Genomic DNA, 21953 nt, shown 5'->3' on the forward strand with positions numbered 1-21953 from the left:
GCGATTATACTATGCGTCTGAAATCCCGTACCGTACACAATATTACAAAACTAGTTAAAAACTGTCTTAGAAAAACAACTGTGTTACACTATATATTTTATTAAGTGCTGAATTTGTGTTGAAGCTACGAACACCATAGTAATATCTGTTATGTCTAGAATAGTATAAAGGGAAAAGTAGATGAGTCATTATGAATGAAATGCAAATCGGTACGATCTAGTTATTATAAAACTAAGTTCATCATATATTGATCACCTATCTACTGTTCGGCAGTACTATAGTACAGTCAGTACCAAAATTATCGGATAACTTAGTTAACTCTTGCTGACTGTACTCGACATAGGTAGCGATGCATTTTCAAGACCATCTACTTTTGCCTTCCTACTGTGATTTACTTGAAAATGCCGTTAACTGACCTCGTATCATTTTTTCACAGTTCAAGCGGCTAACTAAACGCTACTTACCGTAATAGGATATGAATAAAGCTCTGTCGTAGTAGAAAACATCTATAACACTGAACTACTGAGTTTATACTATTACTACTGCGATTCTCTTGATATTTCAAAAGCGCGAGCGGCTTTAACCTTTTGACCGCCACCGTCGGTTATGGCCGACATCTGAAAGACTTGCCAAGGAAGCCAACGACGGCTACAGCCGACAGTTTCGCCAATGCGATAGGAACTTACGCGGGAAGTTAAATTTCGCTTAAATAATCGCGGTCGCCTGGCGTCCGTCCATGTTCCTTCGCCGTCTGGCGCTCAAAAGGTGAAATAATTTTGTTCTAGGTAACTCAGAATATAAAATAATAAGAAAGCCTATTGCTTTAGGTACGAGGAGGCTTAGTTTTATTTATAATGGTCCACTACTGATTTTGTTCTTATGATTATTGGCTGGTGGCGCAGCCGAAATATACATTACACTATGTGAACCATGTAGAGAAGAGTTATTAATATATTTTACATTAAAATATTTTCAAAAAAAGATCCATCAGTTTGAAATAAGTACCTTTAAACATTGATCTTTAGAATTTTACTCAGTGCTGCCACAGAGCTTATTTCTATTGAATGTATTCGAATCTTAACCCCTCGAGTCCCGTCCCAGTCATATATGTCAAACACTGCTAAGTCCCTAAGTTTTTATGAAATCGCGTCCATGGGACTCTGAGGTAACTTTGCTGCCGACGCGAAACCGCGTCCACGGGACTTGAGAGGTTTTTCAAACGGTCCTGCCATCCGACTGATGATTCCTTTCTGAAACAGATTTACGCATTTACAGGTTTCCAACTTCATATTAGTTTTACTGTACCATTTTATATTTTATTATAAACTAGAACATTTCGCGTTTACTCGCGATTTCTTACGCAGTATTAATTGATTTCACATCAAATTGACATTATTAATTGTAGCAAGATGTTGAATTCTGCCGTATCATTCTGGATCAGGTTTGACCTAGTTTGTGAACTGAAAGTTGAGTCTAGGGCGTGGAATCTGTCCTAAATATCCATGTCCTTTAAATGCCTTTCACATAGTTTTAGTTATTTCAGATTTCTGACTCTCGTTCGGATCGTCTTCTAATTACTAACCTAAATCTGTAAGTACCTATAACCTTACAGGATAGTTAATTTGTAGGTATTTCTCATGACCTAGTGTTTAGATCACACTAAAATTGCTTTTCCTAGACTCAACTTTTAGCCTTGTGTCTCTAGAAGTCTAGTCGTTATCTAGACTTGAGCTTTCTGTCCGTTGTCCATTAAATTTAGGTATTGTTTATTAAACTAATGCCTACAGGTTTTCGAAAAACCCGCAAGATCTTTAGCATAACGCTAGTTATGTACATTTTTAATATTAATTAATAAGATAACACATATAAAAATATGTTGAAACTCTACAGGACAAAACAATCACAATACTAATACAAGGTGCCCGTGAGCATTGCGAGACATTTTAACTAAGCATTCCTGGTAATATTTTGAAACTAAAATGTCATATAAAATTTTCTGGATTAGGCCTAGTTTCATAGATAATTAAATGTCTTTCGAAATCATTCTTTCGCCATAAGTCGGTACAAAACACATCTGGTCTGGACATACTTATTTATTGACATCGAAAAATTAAAAAAATGTATTCGAGAGACTACCCCCAAATAAAAAAAAACTTTTTTTTTTAATTTAGGTCATGTGTTTATCAATAAAAATTATGTTTTATGTACAGGAGTGTTCAAAAAAAGGAAATAAAACAAAAAAAAAGAAATTTTTTGTCGAATTTCACAAAAAGTCATATAACAATTTTTGCTTCTGTTGCCATCAGGAATGCACCGTTAAAATCTCTCGCAATGCTCACGGGCACCTTGTATATTTGGTTCCTGGACGTTGACAATTAAAGTTAAGCATAAGTATTATTTTCGAAAGAAGATTTATTTAAATAGTATAAAGGGTATATTTATCACACATATGAAATCTTCACCTATATTTTAAGGTGTCATACCTTAAACAGGCGTTATGCCAAATTAAATATTACAGATTTTTACATAAAGAAGTAATAGACAAAATTATTGTCGCATTGTTAGGTAATGCCTACGAAACATTTACAGAATAGTACAATTTTATTTGAAGGCGATCACGTTACATTCAACATTTAGAAGCAATAATATACGAGAAATAAAATAAATGATTATACTAATGATTTTTATGAGAATCAAGCATCAGTTTTCAACACGAAAAATAGTACGTGTCGTGGAGTTTTCGGAAAATAATGTACCCAATTAGCGTGAGTAGTTAAGGAAAGTTAATGTTTATGGGAATCAACTTTTTGCTTTGTTTTACATTGTAATATTGCTTTTTAGTTTATGAAATATACACCAAAACCAAGTATTTATTGAAATTGTATGCTTTATTTATCATCACAAAATTTGAGAGTGATTAACTTTTCTTAACAACTCACGGTAATTGGGTCAGTATTTTCTAAAAACTTCCGTCTATGAATATTATTAAGTATTTATTATAGCCGTTTGTGGGTAGTTTGCAGACTTTTTCGTAGTCAAATCTGTAACTTACCCTACGGAAATAATTAATTAAGAAAACAGGGTCCTATGCATAGGGCATTATGGCATACCTTTTCATCGTAACTACCGACTTATAAGTTATAATATAATGCTTAAGACTATTATGTTTATCTGCATAAATACATCACATTTAACCACATAATATACTTATATACATCTTTTATATCAATTTGCTAATGATATAGATAGGTAATACGATTCGAAGTATCATTTTATCAAATGCTCGGTAAAAAATTGCATCTGTTTTTAAGCCAAATTATGCAATAAGATATAGATACATATATTAATACCTATAGAGATTGTAGTAGCGAACAACTTACAACTGTTGAACGTGCAGTTTCGCTACGGAGCTACGAAGCGCTACGCCGTAGACCCAGCAGAGTTCGTAGACAGTAAAGAATAAATATGCATTGAGCATTCCACAAGTGTGCTTTACGAAATGCTACGACCAGAAGTTCGTTTCCTAACATTCTCATTAGTATTCTCATACTAATTGGTAACTAGAGTAGCATTTTATTAGCGACATATACGTGGAATGCTCCGTTTTCGAAAAGTTGTGCTGCGCCTTTTCTAAAGGTGTATCCACACCGCCATTGATTTTTGTGGAGCAAACGTAATAAACTAGGTTTAGTTCGTGACATCCACAATGACGCGCAGATTTGTCAAATCTAACCTTTAAGAAAATGATAATTCGAGTCAAGGCATGCGTCGTCGTGAATGACAAGATTTATAAGTTACCTAATGTTACAGATGTAGTGAATAATCCTTTCCCATCGTTTTTTTACGGAAACGTATGAACGTGTTATGCTATTTCAGTCAGTCTCAGTACAAAATGTACTGAGGTTGACTGAAGTAGCATGAAAAATACGAACGATCCCGAGAAAATACGATGGGAACATTGACATAAGATGGGAAAGGATTATTCACTACATCTGTACCGTGTTGCACAGTGTTGCGATACAAAAGTAAACTGCGGTGTTGACGCACCTTACATATTATTCAAGTCTGGAAGCCGATTCGAATTCGAGATGATATCAATATCGTCAATACATTCGATTGCCGCTCCATGATGGCTATGACTTTTATCAATTATGGTCTTAAAATTAGTTACCTCAATTTTATTTTGCCATCCACACATTGCATCTAAATACTTTACTGTTATTAGGGATATATTTATGAATCATCGTAATCAAACCATAGGTTTCCAAGCGTTAAAATACATCTACATACCATCTCGCACACTATTTAACTTAACATATCACTACTAATCATAGAATGTGATATTTTTTTATTGTCAACTACTTAATGTTGTACAAATAATGTTAAAGAAGGAAGAATCTGGTCATCTTTGAGGTATTTTATTGGAAACAGATATTTTATCAGTCTATTTCATACCTGGTACAAGATGGAAGATATTAGATTTAGAATTGAGAAATGGTCTAGTTTTATATATATTTTGCCGGAGACAAAACGGTTTTTTACTAATTATAATGTAATAAAAATACTTTTCAATGCTGTTAATTCGTGATACTTCGATGATTTCGTTCCATCGAACATATTAAATTCGATTTATTATTTACGTTTTGTTTGGTTACTACTTGTCAAGAATCTATTGTAGTATCTACATAGTAATAAATCACTATAGTTGTATACGGAAAGAGTTGAATATGCGAACCAATAGGGACCGTGCGCGTTGGAGGGTCTGCCATCTTGTGGCCTGAATCGGAACCATAAACATATACATTTACACGTCACGTGTTTTCTTGTGCATAGTCGGTTCTGCCATCTTGTGGGCTACGTCGGAACAATAAACATCACATTTCGCGCCAATAATCTGACGGCTCCTGTGCTGCCTCCTACAGTTCATGCACGCTTCCTATACATTTTATGACTCTTCCCTTTCCGCACAGACTCTGATATATTAACATCCTCGTGAAGCTAAAGTGAAAAAAAAATCTGACAACTTACCGCGAAAACCGAAAAATTAGTTATTTGCATCTCTATCGCTGTATAGGTAATACAGCGATAGAGAGGCAGATAACGAAATTCCGATTGTCGCGGTACACCCTTTGGCCAAGTCCTATGTTTTTCGCTGTTTGGTTTTGACATCATAATTAGTTGTTTTGTCATTTTCGTGTTTATTAATTTGCTTAATTTAAAAAATATATTTATAGTTAATTAGTGAATCCAGTGCAAGCTATCAAATAATCTATCGTATTTTCAGGAAAACATCTAGCATTTCTATTCATAAGAAACTTTACAAACCTTAGGCCTTTGACGACTTCATTACGGACATTAATTACTTGCTATTGCTTGGAAATACTTAAAGTAGTTCAAATTGTAAGTCAACTCTCGTAAAAAGTGCCCCAAGAACCTACATTTTTTAATGGAGCTCTTTATATAAGTGCCGTCATTTATTTTTTGAGCATTGCAATAAATCGTAAACGTAATACGCCGTTTCCTTAAAATTATAAGTACAATAGCAATAGAAATATCTCAGAGGGCGCTACTTGTCGGCTTGGTAACATCAGGTTTCTGGTAAAATTGGGCCTAAGAACATTGCACTTGTCAAAAGTCAAACAGCGGTCAATTTTGCTTAGGTAAAGTCAAGGTATTAAATATGGATACGGACATAGTGACAAAAATATGTAGGTACATAGTGAAAAAGGGTACAAGTCTCTGGCAGCGCAGGTGTAAAGGGGTGTAAGTTCCACGTAACACTTATGCCCTTATACACATAAACTGCCAGAGACTTGTACTCTTTTTCACTAGGGCCACATTATCTTAATATATAGGCAATAAGGTCGTGTATACATATTTTTGGTACTTTATCCGTATCGATATTTAATACCTTGACCGTACGACTACGGTACGACACTATTCTAGAGGCCCTGCAGTAACGCGGCTGCATTAAGGAGATGAAGGTTTTTTACAGAATGTTACCAGAAGTTTTCCTTTAGTTCATTTGTGTGAAAAAAATAACACTAGATCGAAACATTGATATCGATCTTTAGGTACAGTTCAATGTAAAAACATTTAATATGCTTTAAATATATCTACAATAACCTACGTAATTAGAATTAGATAGAATAGTTAAATGCTAAACATAAAATATAATTTACAGATAGCGAGAACAACATCGATGTTTTATTCATCATAAGACAATGGTATTATGTAGTAGAAAACTTGGTACATATACATAATATGTTATACATTTACCAGCATAAAGTTTGTGATGGTCACAAAAATAGTATCTACAAAGATTTCATAGCCAACATACGTAAAATAGAAGAGAACATCTATTTAAGGCTCATCACAAACCCGACGGAATTCGGGTCGAAATATCTATGGTTCTGTCTGATTTTCCTGAATTATTTGTTAGTTCTTCAAAATCTGTCATTTAATTCAAGTTCTCGTTAAAATTCAGATTCAATTATACAATAAATTTCAACGAACAAACAAATTGAATAGCGTTTGAAGCAGAAGGGCCCAAAGAATCGGGATTGCTACCTGAATTCCGTCACAACGGTGGTGAGCCTAAGAATACATTCCAACATCAAACTAAATTCTATGCTTTTAAAAACTGGCAACACGGACGCATAGCCAACTGTTGACCAAGGTCACTTACCATTGACAATTTAATATAGAGACTCGCAGTCAGGCGGGTTGAAGTTCCCGAAGATGTTGAGCTCGTACAGGCTGGCGAAGGTGATGAAGAGAAGGTACCATATCATCAGGACAACGCCGTATTTCCTGTCCAGTTTCCAGCCGTTGGCGTGGGTGGCCACGATCAGGAAGATCACGGTCGAGAAGAGGGAGAAGGTAGAATAGACGAGACCTGGAAAGCAGAGTTACCTACAATTTTTGCCATTTGTTGATGTATAAGAGGGTAGAAATGGATTTAAACTTGACGTATACCTATGACATTAATTTGGGGAAAACTTATTACGTTTTCAAGCTTGCAAGTAGGTTAGCCTTTTTAACCGAAAGCGCTATGGTTAGTAATGCCTTACGGACTATGGCGTAGCATTTTTGGTATCACGCAATGAAAGACTTAACTTACTCGTAACATTCAATGGACATATTAAGACGACAGTCTTATTGGCAATGACTCTTCGCTCCTGAGTTACATTTTCCTTACCTGATCTACAGGTAGAGGGCAATCTGGATCTATCACATTTATGTGTCTTTCCCAATGATGTAACTAGTTTTCCGTCAGGTAAATTTATGTACTCCAATCTATATTTTCAGGATAGGAAGCAGTAACCCTGACAGATAAGTACCTTTGCTGATGACGTTGACGTGTGAGCCGGGCTGGATGATGGCAGTCTGGATAAACCAGGGCAGCCCGAGGCACACCAGGATGTCGAACACGTTGGACCCCACCGCGTTCGAGACGGCCATGTCGCCGTATCTGATATGATATTGTACTGTTAATGCGTCAGAATAAAATGAAGGACAAAATAAAAGGGTAGTTAAAAACTGATCGTAATCGTTAATTGTCGTTAGAACAAAAAATAAGTATTGCTATGTAGTTCGTGTGAATGGGGCACTCAACGCAGCCAGAAGGTGTCGCAAAAAGCACTGTGCATAGAGGGGTGTTGGTGCCTACACTTATATACAGTAGCGAAAGTTGGGTATGGCAGAAGAGGCATCAGAGTCAAGAGAATGCAGTGGAAATGAGAGCGTTGAGAAGTGTGTGTGGTGTAAAATTACAAGATAGAATAGGAACAGTGTGATAAGGGTAAAGTGTGGACTGAACGAAGATGTAGTGACAAAAATTGAGAAAGGAACGTTGAAATGGTTTGAACACGTGGAAATAATGAGTGAAAAAAGGTTAACAAAGAGAGTGTATGGGAGAAGTAGAAGAGGGAGCTGGAAGGGGTAGACCTCGGCGGACTTTCTCTGATCAAATCGGGGAAATCCTGAAGAAAGGCCAGGTCAAGAGCACCCTAAACCAACGAGCGTGTATGAGGAATGTCATGAAAGTAAAGGAAGCGAAAGAGGTATGTCAGGATCGTAAAAAGTGGAAATCCGTGGTCTCGGCCTAGCACTCCAGGGAAGAGGCATGATTATATGTATGTATGTAAGTGTATGCTATGTAATTCGTCTATGGAGTGACAGCGTCGCCAGCATATTTCATGCAGTCTGACTGTTGAGAACACCCAATAAATGAGGCCTGTGACCATTGTGAGCAACAGGGATGCCGCCATGTTTGAATAGGTATCTATGCATTACTGTTATTCTAATTATGGTTGGTAGGTTGTTGTGATGATAAGTCTGTCGATTAGATGTAGCAGGAGTCCATTAATATATTAAGTACATAAGCTAGTGTAAAATCTGGTTCAGGAAAGAAACAATAAACTACGCTATGGTTCTTGCTTCTCACCCCTCCTTGATGACGGCGAGCGAGGAGAGCGCGTCAGGCACGGAGACACCCGCGGCCACGAACGTCAGCCCCATCACCGTGTCCGGGATGCCCAGAGTGTAGCCTGGACAGAAAACAATATCATTAGTTGATATCACTATCACTTATCACTTGATGGAAAGTTCCTGGAAAATTTAAAAATTGCAGAATTTATCACTTTAACATCTGATGCAGTCCAGTTGCGTTGGCAGGAGTGCACGGTTATATCGCCCCAATTTAATGGTTTGATTTATATGCAACCTCAGGTACTAAAGGTTTTAGAATTTTTCTTTGTTATATTATAATAGTCAGCTACCTGACTAAACTTGTCAATGTGCTCAGTTAATATTTTACTCATTAAGCTTCTTATCACCATGACGGTGGAAACTTGAATTTTTACTTAACTTAATGCTCGTGTCCTTCTACCTTCCTCGGGTCATCATCTTTATTGCTGAGGGTCGGGGTTATACCGTGACATATCTTACTCCTGTCTGAAGGTATCCCGGTCATTTCAATCTTTGGAATAAGTGTTATAACGTTATAAAACTGGAAGCTTACCGATGATGGTGATAATCCACGCCTTGAAGTAGGAGTAGGAGATCCACAGTGTGGTCATGAGGAAGGTGTTAGGGTACCAACGGCCGTGGCAGTCAGGCATGATGTGCTAAGACCATTGCTAGGTGGAACTTACCGATGATGGTGATCATCCACACCATGAAGTAGGAGTAGAAGGAGATCCACAGCATGGACATGAGGAAGGTGATGGGATACCAGCGGCCGCGGCAGTCGGGCATGGTGTGCCGGCAGGACCAGTGTACCGGATACGCCACGTACCAAGCCGCTAGTTGGAAGTGGTCTGAAAGAAATGATTAAATTATTTGTATGAGTTAAGGTATATTTTATGTATGCGAATTCGATTTTCCTGTGGACAACATAAAATAGGGTAAAGGCACCAGTAGTCAGCCTTATAACGCATTTTTAAAGTTTGTACTCTCGACGTTTCTACAGGATTAGTCGGATAAATAGACGCATAACATGGTTAGATCAATTGTTTATTATAGTTTTAAAACAAACTATGTCAAAAAATAACAATCCTCTTTATAATATCTATAATTAAGATTAAACAAAAAATGGCACTTTTCTCCAGTAGTCAGCCTCTAAAATCCAGTAAGCAGCCTTTGTGTACCCAGTACTCAGCCTTTATAAACTATTAATAACAATGAAATAAAAAACACTATTATTTGTATTAAAGTTAACGATATTATAATATTTATCATTCCTAGGTAGGAAGCTAGAGTATAGGTAGGTACCTATACTCTTATAAGTACAATTCTCATGCCACGAAATTTGTAGGCCATAGGTGCTTAAAATTATTCTTGCAAACTAATAAACACTGTATTTATCTTCTTATTTTTTATTAATGAATCTGTTTATTTAATAGAATTCATTATTTTTAAAATCGGTTTAAATGCTGGTAAAACCCGTGCAGGGGCCCGTTAGATATTGGAATATTTCTCAACAAAAGTATGTATACACTTTTGAACCTTATTTAAATGAGTTAAAGTTCATAATATTTGGCAGCGACGTACCAAGGAAGATAATGGCTGAGTACTGGATCCGCGAAACCCAGTGGTCAGCCGCATTAAAACGTTATTTCAAATGCGGCTGACTACTGGGTTTTACTTTAAATTGACTGAGACATGCCTAACTAAATTTGAAAATGTAAATGTAACGGTTCTAACGGTCGTATTGGATCGAAAATAAAAAAAAATAACTAATAACCCAAAGGTCAGCCGCGGGAGGCTGGGCACTGGATTTTTTGTAAAAAAGTGGTATCCAGTGGTCAACCTCCTCAATTTATAAGTTAAATATTGATATTTCTATTTAAATATAACGCAATTTAATAGATAAACTAACCAATTAACCCTTCATTAACAAAAAACAGTAACTTTTTATATTAAAACATATTTTTTCTCACGCGTTAAAAGAACACCACGTGCAGTAAAAAATATGGCGGACATGACACTCTAGCTCTCGTCAACAAACATCACCTTTATGAACGAGTATATTTCTTCTCCCCGATACCTCACCGCATCTGCCGCGTTACGTATTAACGAATAAGGAATCAGTACCCCTAGTGTAAATATTTTCGACAGCGAAACGTGACGTACGCGTTTGCGTTAAGTGTCATTTTGTATGAGATTTTTGACTTTCCAAAACGTTCCGCTTGGCGCGCTCTTTCTAAATCCAATACAAAATGAGACTAAACGCAAACGCGTACGTCACGTTTCGAAATCGAATTTATTTACACTAGGGGTACTGAGCTCCTATTTGACTACTCGCGATTTGTTTAATCGAATATACCAGATATTTATGACCAATAAACGACTTAAAAGGCTGACTACTGGTCCCTGGCTGGCCACTGGTGCTGTTACCCTATACGGATTTTCAAGCATAATTTTCGTACTTTAACCTAGACTAGATCAAGAGGTTCAGGTCAAGATGCGTGCTATTTTCGTCTTTCCTGGCTATATCAAGGATGGACTTATCAATCACGAGACGCGTCCACGGCTTATGCTCCTTTGTAAGAATAAATGAATACGTATGATTAGTTACAATTGTATTTTTTATTGTTTTCCGGTCTAAAAGCGTTTACTTTCGGCCCGCGGCACTAAATGAAGTTGCCGCTTTCTGGCTCAGTGAAATATAGTAACAATAAAATAGTAGGTATACATCGGTCAGTAAATAAGAAAGCCTGATCTGAGACATTTCTTACTTCCCTGCCTGTAATATACAATTATTTACTTGCTCCGATGGGCTTTACGAGCGGGTTGATGGCGGTCTCCGGGTTGTATTCCTTAGCCTTGTAGTACGCCGGGGCTGCGGGCGCCGCCTGCAACGAAGATAACTGTAAATTTTTTATATCCAAAGTTCACCAGCATCTGTCTTTTCTACTCGCTCCTGTGTTCTAAATCCAGAGCCAGAATCCGGAATCAATTTGGTCGTCTGTGCGGAAAGAGAAGAGTCACAAAATGTGTGGGAAAATACATATATATATACCTACCAAAACATCGACTGACGTCGTGTGCATCAAATGAAACTTAGAATGGTTCTGATAAGAACAGTTTTGATTGACTCCGTGATAAACAGAGAAACAGTGATGGCTGCTCTGACAAGAGCACTTTTCTATTGCCACTGAAAAGGGCAGATTTATATTGTTCTGCAGGCGTATTATGGATGGCTTTGTCCATGTGATAAAATAACTGTCACTTTTTGACACTGCGCGATTGATTCGTCTTTCGCTTCAAACCTTCTGACACCTACCTCTGCTACAGTCCGCCAGAAATGTGTTGGTTCCCTTATATTTCACGACTCTTCTCGCTTCGCGCAGACTCTACTGAGAAATTTTAGACAAGTAATACGAGAAACGATAACTACTTATAATATTATCTTTGAAAGCATGTGACCGCTTTAGCAGTAAACAGTTTAACTGTTTTATTAACAAACCAAGGCTCTTTGAGATAGGTATGAATTTTGTAGATCTAGAAACTGATCTTCGAATTTTTATATTTATTAGAATATTTGGTTTGTGTTGCCCACCTGCGCTGGCTGCTGTGGCTGTTGCCCTGGCGTTTGAGCAGCAGAGCCAGGTTGTTGTTGCTGTTGTTGCTGCTGCGGTTGAGAGTTGTACGTGTCGCCCCAGCTGCTAGCAGGAGCCGCCGGTTGCTGGGACTGCAAACATTTATACTTATATTCTAAGCCGAACTGCTTTAAGACCAAATCGTAAAGAAGATAGACTTATACCTGCAATATGGAATGGTGAATTCGCAAGAAGCGAGCCGAGACCATACGTAAAGAATTTTTGAGGATAAATCTTTAGGCTTTCAGATTGATTATATCATAATATAAGAAGTCCAACTTGTCCAAGGTATTTACTAGTCTTTGTTACTTTTTATTCTATAGAATTTTTCTTCTTTCTGTTTCGTTCTCTGATTGCCACTTGATCGTGCAGCTCTCTGCTCTGTGGAGTTATTTTCATCGGTCTCCATTTGTGTTGCCTTCACCGTTTTATGGAAATCGCCTGAGGAGGTTATGGAAATCGCCTCAGGAAGTTTTTTTTTTAGTCAGACCATATAGCTGGTGGTGAGCCCTTGGGTCTTTTAATATTGAATGTGGATCATAAGTTCATTTTGGTAATAACAAGGGGCAAATTCTGCTTAACATGGCTTAATGAAATAGTTAATATTCGCGGAATCGGAAGTCAGTACCTGGTCACTCCAAGAGCTGTTAGGGTCCCAGGTGGCGTTGGGGTCCCAAGCTTGGGCAGCAGGGTCAGCGTTGTACGCTGCGTTGTCGTATGCGGCGTCCGGGTTGTATGCTGGAGGCAAATCAAGAAATTAGTTTGGCTAGTATTATTACTAGCATAAGAAAAAGACAGTATGATTGCTTTTGCTTATGCTCCCCTGAAAAACTATACTTTCCAAACATTCATGCAACTTTGCAAAACGGAGATACCAGTGGGTGTCAAGTAACCACGCGCTTTACAAATTATTCTATTTGGCCGCGTCTCCACCGGGCGCACGGGTTCGCACGGCAGCTTCGACTCGCGAGCGAGCAAAACGACATTAAAAGAGCTATAATCATTTAAAATACGTGCCAGATCCAAGATTTAAGGAGAAAATATGTGTAGTTATTTAATTGGTGCCATGAGCAGGATTTACAATTTATGCGCTATTTTAAGTAGGTATCTGAATGGCCCTATTGTAAGTTGGTTTTCAGAATGGAGCGCAAAAGTAAGAAAAAAAGAGCGGGTTATTCCTGGTTTCTTACGTGGGGGGTTCTGCAGGGCAGTCTCCTTGGTCTGTCCCTCCATCTGCGTGTATTCGTCACCCGCGGGTTTTGCCGCCGCCGCCCCAGCCGCGCTCCTGCACATAATAATGAGTAATATCATTGAGGTTATTTGTTATTTATAATATTTATTGAGAAATTCAAGTTAGTAAAAGACATGTAAAATGCCGGAAAAAAAAAAATCATTTCATGCTTCATCCCAAGTAAAACACCCAGATTTTTTAGTAATTATGACAAGATAGGTACACTAATTTAGTATGGGGATTTCATAGAAAGCAAAGGTCAGCATCCTCTTCTCCTCACTGAGCTTGAAGTGAACGAATACCTAAAAGATCGGGGACCATAGGTATCATGGGAGTTCATCGAAAGCAATCAATACAAGACTACTTATGGTCACGTTATTTTGGAAAACGCTTATCTTGCAACGAATGTCTTTAAGCTGACCATCGTGATCAGAGTCTTGAAGGGTTGACTCTCGAACTGACGACCACGATCTGTTGTCACCCATAGTGGACAACTGAGTCTGGCAAACTAGCCAGATTCAGACTTACTTGTATGTGACGAGTGCAGCCTGCTCCTCCCGTGTTGGCAGCTTGAAGGGCAGTTTCTTGGTCAAAACCCAGCGCTCTAGCTCGCTGTTAAAGCGCAGAGCCACGCAGTACACGCCGTACATTATCAGCATGAACAGCGCTTCGGGCCTACAAAATAATTACAATTACTGCATAAGAATAATTGACGGTATCTACTTTCAAGAACGTATATATAAACTAGTGATATTTTACCAAGACACACATCCGTTTGCGAAAAACATGGCCTAGTTTCCTGGGTCTGGGTAAGAAGATCAAATGATCAAAAGGAGTCTAAAGTACAAGCAATGTTACTCGAAGTTGTTTTCGCTTTATCCATTGCCGCAGTGGTGATCATGGTTCCTGACCAGAACACGTTTCTAGGTCTAACGCGGTTTCTCTCAAGCTTAAGCCAGGTTCAATCTTTGCACACCCTTCTATATGATCTTTCTTGAAGTATTTAGGAAGATCGACAGGCTCAATAGTTTTTAGTCAGCTGTTAGTGAGGATCGACTACTTTCAGGTTTTTTTTTAAATTGACCTTTGTCTAATATACCCTCTTACCAGGACACAATATCCAGTAGCGAAGGGGTGTACCATGCATAATTAGTATAGAGATGACGTATAAGAAGCAGTCGCAGCACAACGGCCACCAATTGAGGTGGGACTCGGTGATCGCAAGGAGTTCTAGTAGCATCAGCCTGATGGTCATAGTTTTTTTTACCAAGACTCGTAGCTAATACGTCTTCTGTTCTTTTGCTGTTTCTGTTTCTTAAGAGCTTATGAGAGCGGGTGCTGGCGCCCGCTAATACACATTTTTTCTGCAAACTTTATACCAACTGACAGGATGAGTGACTTTCAGGCTGTTTTTTGTAATAACTTACCAAGAGACGTATCCATTGGCGATGGTACACAGCATGACCAGTATAGAGACGGCATAGAAGAAGCAGTCGCGGCACAAAGGCCACCAGTTGAGGTGCGACACGGTGCCAGCGCACAGCGCGCACACCGAGATCACAAACATTATGTTGAACACTGCGGAGCCGATCACGCCTGACACGCCTGCAATATACATTTAAGTATATAAGATCACAAAGCAAGCATAATTTATGATTAAGGAATGTTTTTTTTCGTCGGAACTCGTTAACCAATTTAGAGAATTAAGAAAACGGTGCCGGTAATAGTGTCGACAGAAAAATATTCTCAAAATAAAAATAATCCTGATGGATTCCACTTTATACAATACCGTCACATTATTTCTAATCTATTGGATAATTACGGGTCACACTTTGACTTGATCAGGATTAATTGTGAAACTCCATCATTTTATAAACTTAATTAATAAGACAAATGGAAGAGCACCTTCGTCCTAGGAAGCTATTACTAATCCGTCACCTGTCTGGCGAGGAATAAAGTGTCCCCTAAAAGTGCTTGATTACCACCATTTTCTCATCTTTGTGTGTCGCCTGAGACCACAGCTAAACCAATAATGTATCGAATATGTGCGGCAATCAACGATAGAGGACTTAAGAGAAAATGGAATGACCGATTTTCCATACAAAGGAAAATTAGGACTTCTGTTGTATGTCGCCCAATTTGAGTGTCAATGGATACACCTACGACGAATTTTTAAAAGTTGCTCACCGATATCGTCCTGCGCACAGAAAACGCCAATGACGACGGTGGCGAGCTCGGGCGCCGAGCTGCCGGCCGCCATGAACGTGGCGCCGGCCACGTCGGGCGCCAGCTTTAGCTCTGTAACATAGGTACCACAAACAAATAAATAATATATAATATGTAATGGGACATCATCTATGACATATATTCGTGATCGAGTCTATTACAGGATTTACTGGCGCATTTCAGGAGAATGTAGCTTTTGCCTTGTAAAATTGCCGAAAAGATACTGCGAATTTGTTAGCCTTAGGTAATGACCGAGCATGTCGCTTACGTAACGCCATTATTATAATATTTTTGAAAATGCTGAGTCCATGAGGGAACTGTGTACAAGCATGACAAGTCATGAAATATTACCAGGTCCAATATAGCTTACTCAGAATTTTTAAAGTATTAGAAGAATGGCGTTACGGAAGCGACATTCTCGTGGGAAGCCCCTACAGACAATGTAAGTAGTGTTAGGTATATACAAGACTACAGACTATGCAAGTAGTGTCAAGTAAGTTAATGTGGGAGTAGCAAACACGACTGCACGCCTGGCAGGTGTACATGACGCATGTCGGAGCAGATGACATTAAACAAATCTTATAGTCTACGTACCTTTACAGATCCTGTCAAGAATGGACACGAATACTCGTCGCACACGATAGCGAGTCCAATAAACGTGAACACAGCCACTAGGACGTGTATTATCAGGCCTCCATGCTTGCGTGCGATTTGTCCAATCAGTCCTAGACGTACCTTCACAGATCCTGTCAAGACTCGACACGAAGTACTCGTCGCACACGATAGCGAGTCCGATAAACGTGAACACAGCCACTAGGACGTGTATTATCAGGCCTCCATGCTTGCGTGCGTTTTGCCCCATCAGTGGCCGAGGGAACTGTGTACAAGCATAACAGTTACGGTTTAAATACTTGTAATAATAATACATTACACCCTACAAACTACTGCAATGATCCGCCAAGTCGAGAAAACAAACGAAAAAGGCATAACCGTATCATCAAGCGTCAGGTTTTTGCACAAAAAAAAATGGCTTGGTTCTTCAGCTTCCACAATCTTAATTTTTTATGATGTCATCTAAACCTTGTATCTGAGGAAATAAATTGAAATTTGAAAGCTTTGCGGTATCTTGAAATATTGTTCGTATAAAATTAAAATATAACCTAAATCGTATCAGGGCACGTCCTTAAACTACGCCAAAAGAGAGGTACAGGGACTGTAATGTCATCTCACTTTGTGTGGTAGGGCGCAGTACATCGGACGTCATTCCAGATCTACTAGAGCAGAGCCCAACTGAGGAAGTACCTCCGCCTCACAGAAAACCGCAGCCAAATAACACTAGATCATACTCATAGTGTTGCGTTCCTGCCGGTGAGTAAGGTTGCCAGAGCTCAACGTGGATGCGGTTTTAGAGTCGGCAACGCGCATGAGACACCCCTGGAGTTGCAGGCGTCCATAGGCTATGGTGATCGCTTACCATCTGGCGGGCCGTATGCTTGTTTGCCACCGACGTAGTATAAAAAAGTGAACTCGTCTCTTTTCATTTTGATTAGAAAATTAGCGCGAATAAAACAACTGCCGGCCTAGCCAAGGTGACAATCGCTATCGCTACGACAAAGAAACGCTTTGTGTCTCTCTTTTACTCTTCCACATTGGCGCGACAGTGACAGCTTTTCGATTGCTACGGAGCGTAAGCAATTTGCATGTTTGCTACGCGGCCTGAACTGTCAAATAATATACTGGCATGTTACCTGCTCGATAGCTGGAGGAGTACAGTTCCTCAAGGGGTGAACCGTCGGCACTACATTCTGCAACCAACGAATACAAACATTAGAGGTAGGTATATGTATATTATAGTCACGCAAACACTATCAGTCAGTAAGAACCAGGAAAACTATACTCATCTCTTTTTTTGGGTGCTAGAACTAGAGCGTAAGACAAATACAGTATAATTCTCTTTGTCTATGTTTAAAATAATAGCAACAGATGATTTTAGAGAGATGACCATAGACGTAATTGCACACTTGTTACAAATTCAAGTACAATCATCCTAGTAACATGTCAGTTACTGACACACTTACGTTTTCATGGCAAATTAATGATTGTTTTTAGTTAATATTGTAATGGTCATGTGTATGTTCTTTTTTTGTGTTTTTTATTTCGTATGTTTAGTTTTTATATCAATAATTTGAATGTTAACTTTTTTGTGTGCCGTTGGCGTCGCCATTAACTCTAGATTAAGGCAAGACCCCACAAAAAACCAGCGCGATGGATTGCCGCGGCATTATGCTGAGTGGGGATCCAATATTAGAGTCCAAATACTTTTTTTTTATATCTGCATGGCTTCTTTTTTATGTACTATGTTGTGGGCGTTGTGGCGTTAAATAAACGTATTTTCTTTATTACTTTCTTTATAAATAAGCTTCACGTTTACACAGGCTGATTTTTCGGGCTCGGACCCTAATCTGTAAACAAAAGCCTTTGTTTCTTTTAAGAGCGTTCTACAGCAGGTGCCGAAACAACCATGTCGTTGAAAAAGCAACTATCGTGATAGTATTAAGGTTCAAATAATATTAGATTCCAATATGATTCAAATATCAGTTTAATATCAGGTGTACGTTCGAATTAGCCTGTTAGTGACACTGGAAGGAGAGGGGCCCTTTAGGAGTACTCTCATCACTTAATATTACAGAACTTTATATATTTACCCCACAACATAACATTATCGCATGAAACACAAGTAATTTCCGGCCCTATAGAGTTCCTGGGAACTGGGCCAAACATTGAGATCAACACGGGCATGAAAAGTTCGCAACAAACAGTGTGCTAATGAGCCACCCCTTATCCAAAAATACTGAATTCTATGAAATTGAAGCATTTCATATTATTGTACAGGGTAATTAACTTGTTTACATGTTTGATCAATACTTAATACTTCAGTAGTTACAGTGGAACTTACAATAGACGCATTAATGTATAATATTTATTAATATATAACACGCCATCATTAAGCGTGGCTCGACACGCACTTGGCCGATATTCATTTTTTTTCAACTTATAAACCTAGAATATATTATGCTGAAACGATCGACATCAAAAATCACTATTTGATTCCACTAAGATCTATCTACGATATTTCTAACGTCAAAGTGATATTGGTTGCTCAAATCGAGCTGCTTCTGTCAATTATACGACTTTCAAACGATCTCTAATTGAGAACTTATCTAAACCACAACTTATCGTTATCTTATCTTATTTTTATTGTATTTCATTCTTCGAATCGGGCCGTCCAAGTGAGTCTCCTCCTAAAATTCCTAAAATTGAATTTCATAGAAAAAGTGCCATCATTTTGCTAGGATCGCAAAGCAACAAGGCGCCATCGCCATGTGTATCACAAATTCTACTGTATTAACTATATTTAAACGATTCTATTCTATAACTATTGTGTGATTTTTAAACGAAGGAAATTACTATTATCTATTCACATGCTTACTTGTTGTGCACACACAGCTTTAGAAACGATTATACGCGAGTACACAAATACTACTACTTAGGTACTTATGTACTTAGTTGGAAATTCAGAACGTACCAATTTAAACTCTTAGAATTATATTTGGCCCATGTTCTTTCACTGATATGCGTTAAATATCAAACGGTGTCCCCATCTGCTCAAGTATATATCGCCATCTATTCGAGCATAAATTTTTCTTGATTTTTCGACGCTTTTTTCTTAGATTTTATTTATCTTATACGGAGTTATATATATCTTTACTATATTATTGCATTTCCAAACCAATGGGACCCCATACGAAGGATGAGATTACGATTTGCATACGGCATCTACAAAAGAGCTTTTACAATTCGGCTGTAGCCCTTTTGATCTCGATGCCTTTCCTCGCGATGAAAGCAACAAATTAATGGTTAGGGTAGGGCTTTGTGCAAAGGGAACCTTCAGTATACAGGTGAGTGAAAGGTGTATAAACATATATCAATTATGATTGGAAATAATGTGCAAATAACCTCCATTTTTTATCCATATCCACTAGTAAGCTAATAACATTAATAAAATGGATACGTTATGGATTGGATATGTCAGTATCAAAAATAACATTTTTTAAAGTTTGAATCGGGCCGTTATTAGAGCGTTTCTATATTGTCCTATCCGATAGAAGTAAAATGTATAACATATGTTTTTTCTGCATTTATTTAATCATTTAAGAAATCTGCAGGGCAAAAAAAGGTATCTCAAAAAAGGCGGACTTTATGCCTTAAGCCTTCTAATCCAACATCCAACATCCGATATCGGATAGACACTTCCGATAATTTCCGACATGTCAGACCCCCGTCAGCTGAACCGATAAATTTCGTTTGATGCGTATATGTGTATGTATAATTTTTGTTATAGTGTGTATAGGTACCGCTGAAGCAGGGACGGCGCGCCCCAGTAAACCCCGCGGCCTGACTACGCGGATGTAGGAACCTACACTCGATATCGACATTGACACGACATTGTCCGTGAAACCGCTCTTAGGAGTCCACAGCAAACTTGGCAAGATTTCATCTTCCCATACAAACGGAATTTCGTTCTCATTTTCAAACTACATGTTGGATTGTAATGAAACTTTCCACACACAATGACATGATGTATATCTATGTCTGTACTTATTTTATATAGCTCCAGCTTCTAAAACAAAAGAAAAAGAGCCCAAACAAGTTCTATATGAAAAACTTAAATTCACTGTATTTTTTTACTATGTTATCTGAAGCTACGTAAACTAAGTACAGGCATAGATATACCTTGTCCTAAGTACAAAGTTTCAGAGCAATCAAGCTAGTCGTTTTAAAATGGAGATTTTTTTAAGGAGAACCGAGCTTGCTGCGGACTGTCTTTGCAATAAGATTATTTACGAAATGTCATTTAACAGTTTGCACTCACAGAGGGCTCGTATCCAGCGTCCTTCTGCTTTTTCTTCTCGCCCTCATCTTCCTCGTCGGGCTCCTCGGTGCCTTTCAGCAATTTCTTCCTCCCCTTGTCTTCCTCTTCCTCTGGAACTTTCTCTTTCTCACCAGGGGGAGTGGGCTCTATTTCTGGGGAAATTTGAAATATTTATTTTAATAATTTTATATATACTCCGGAAAACGCACTTTGTCAGTAGAAAAAGGCGCGAAATTCAAATTTTCTATGGGAGGACAACCATTCGCGCCTACATTTTTCAATTTTGCTGTCTTTTCCTTCTGACGCAAATAGCTTACCAAACTATAGTTTTGTTTATATATACGCTTGGGACTTTTGGATGCTCGCCGTGGTTCTAGAATCCACGGAGTAGCCATTATGTTATAATATTTATTCGAAGTCTACCTTACCTACTTAAATCAATTATAGTTCAGTTACCGTAGGACCCGTATTACATTAAAATAATATTATTGCGAAAACTCTATCGAAATCGTAATAACGAAACCAAAAAAGTTAAACCAAAAAACTAAATATGTGTGCCTAGCTACCTTTTGCACTGGTTTCCTTGGTAAGGTCCGTTTCTTTTTTCGACGTGAACTGCGTGGGAGTTGGCTCGGGCAGCGTGGACCCCTCTTTTGGCTAAAATGATAACAAAAATGTATTAGAATTATAGCTGCTAAATACCTACCATTATTGCTTGCGTATATAAATTTTACTTACTTACACAGTGTTTTTTTAAGTGCATTAATTTCAAGGGTGTTTAAAAGTAGCAGTAAATTGTATTTTTATTTATTTAATGCATGTTAATTATAAGATGTACGAGTAATATTTTGAAAAGATGTGTCCCGCCGAGTTTCTTGCCGGCCCCATATTGGGATACCCACCTACGATTGATGGGGGATTTAAATCTTCTCGGGTCAGAGGTGTATGGTTCGAGCGGGCGTAGCGTAGCTTTATTTGACGTTAATAAGCGCATTGTAATAGTTATGCCTTTTTTAAAGTCAGTTTCGCGTGACATTGCAGGTATACATAGAAGAGTCGTTTTAATAAAAATATTGTTTAATTATAATTATCTAATTAGCAGAGGCGTATTTAAAAATTAGGCGCCCCGGGCCATATAGATTCGCCGCCCCATTAAGTGATCAATGATCACTATGTTTTAATTTCACTAATAATAGCAAATGTTTTTATTTTAATAATTTCTTAAGTTTAGCTTAAGTTATATGAATATTATTATGTACCTACATTAAGAAAGAGCGGGTTCTCCTGATACGGGTATACATATACTTGCAATGAGGACTCAGATCCCATTGTTTTAACCCTTTTCCAGGCATAGTACGATTTATCGACCACATACGCGCCATTAGAATTTCAACTTTAGCATTCCGATTTAAGGTTCAAATTAGATTACACTTTCAGGAAATGTTACTTGTCTTCA

At 38.2% G+C, this 21953-nt stretch overlaps 1 protein-coding gene across 1 annotated transcript in view; it reads right to left on the minus strand.

The window, feature by feature from the left end:
• Window positions 1-5083: 5083 nt before the first annotated feature.
• The window catches only part of LOC133529459 (probable sodium/potassium/calcium exchanger CG1090), a 66736-nt gene continuing 49866 nt past the window's right edge, over window positions 5084-21953 (minus strand). The window contains exons 3-17 of the mRNA XM_061867171.1: window positions 21064-21154; window positions 20498-20649; window positions 17313-17369; window positions 16300-16441; window positions 15526-15636; window positions 14766-14943; window positions 13867-14013; window positions 13298-13392; window positions 12736-12845; window positions 12068-12199; window positions 11273-11360; window positions 9159-9323; window positions 8450-8552; window positions 7344-7474; window positions 5084-6898 (exon numbers count right to left, since the gene is read on the minus strand). Coding sequence (XP_061723155.1) covers window positions 6699-6898; window positions 7344-7474; window positions 8450-8552; window positions 9159-9323; window positions 11273-11360; window positions 12068-12199; window positions 12736-12845; window positions 13298-13392; window positions 13867-14013; window positions 14766-14943; window positions 15526-15636; window positions 16300-16441; window positions 17313-17369; window positions 20498-20649; window positions 21064-21154 — 1902 coding nt within the window. The 3' untranslated portion in view covers window positions 5084-6698. The remainder of the gene's footprint in view (window positions 6899-7343; window positions 7475-8449; window positions 8553-9158; window positions 9324-11272; window positions 11361-12067; window positions 12200-12735; window positions 12846-13297; window positions 13393-13866; window positions 14014-14765; window positions 14944-15525; window positions 15637-16299; window positions 16442-17312; window positions 17370-20497; window positions 20650-21063; window positions 21155-21953) is intronic.

This window comes from Cydia pomonella, chromosome 21 (assembly GCF_033807575.1).
Source record: "Cydia pomonella isolate Wapato2018A chromosome 21, ilCydPomo1, whole genome shotgun sequence".
Classification (NCBI taxonomy): Eukaryota; Metazoa; Arthropoda; class Insecta; order Lepidoptera; family Tortricidae; genus Cydia; species Cydia pomonella.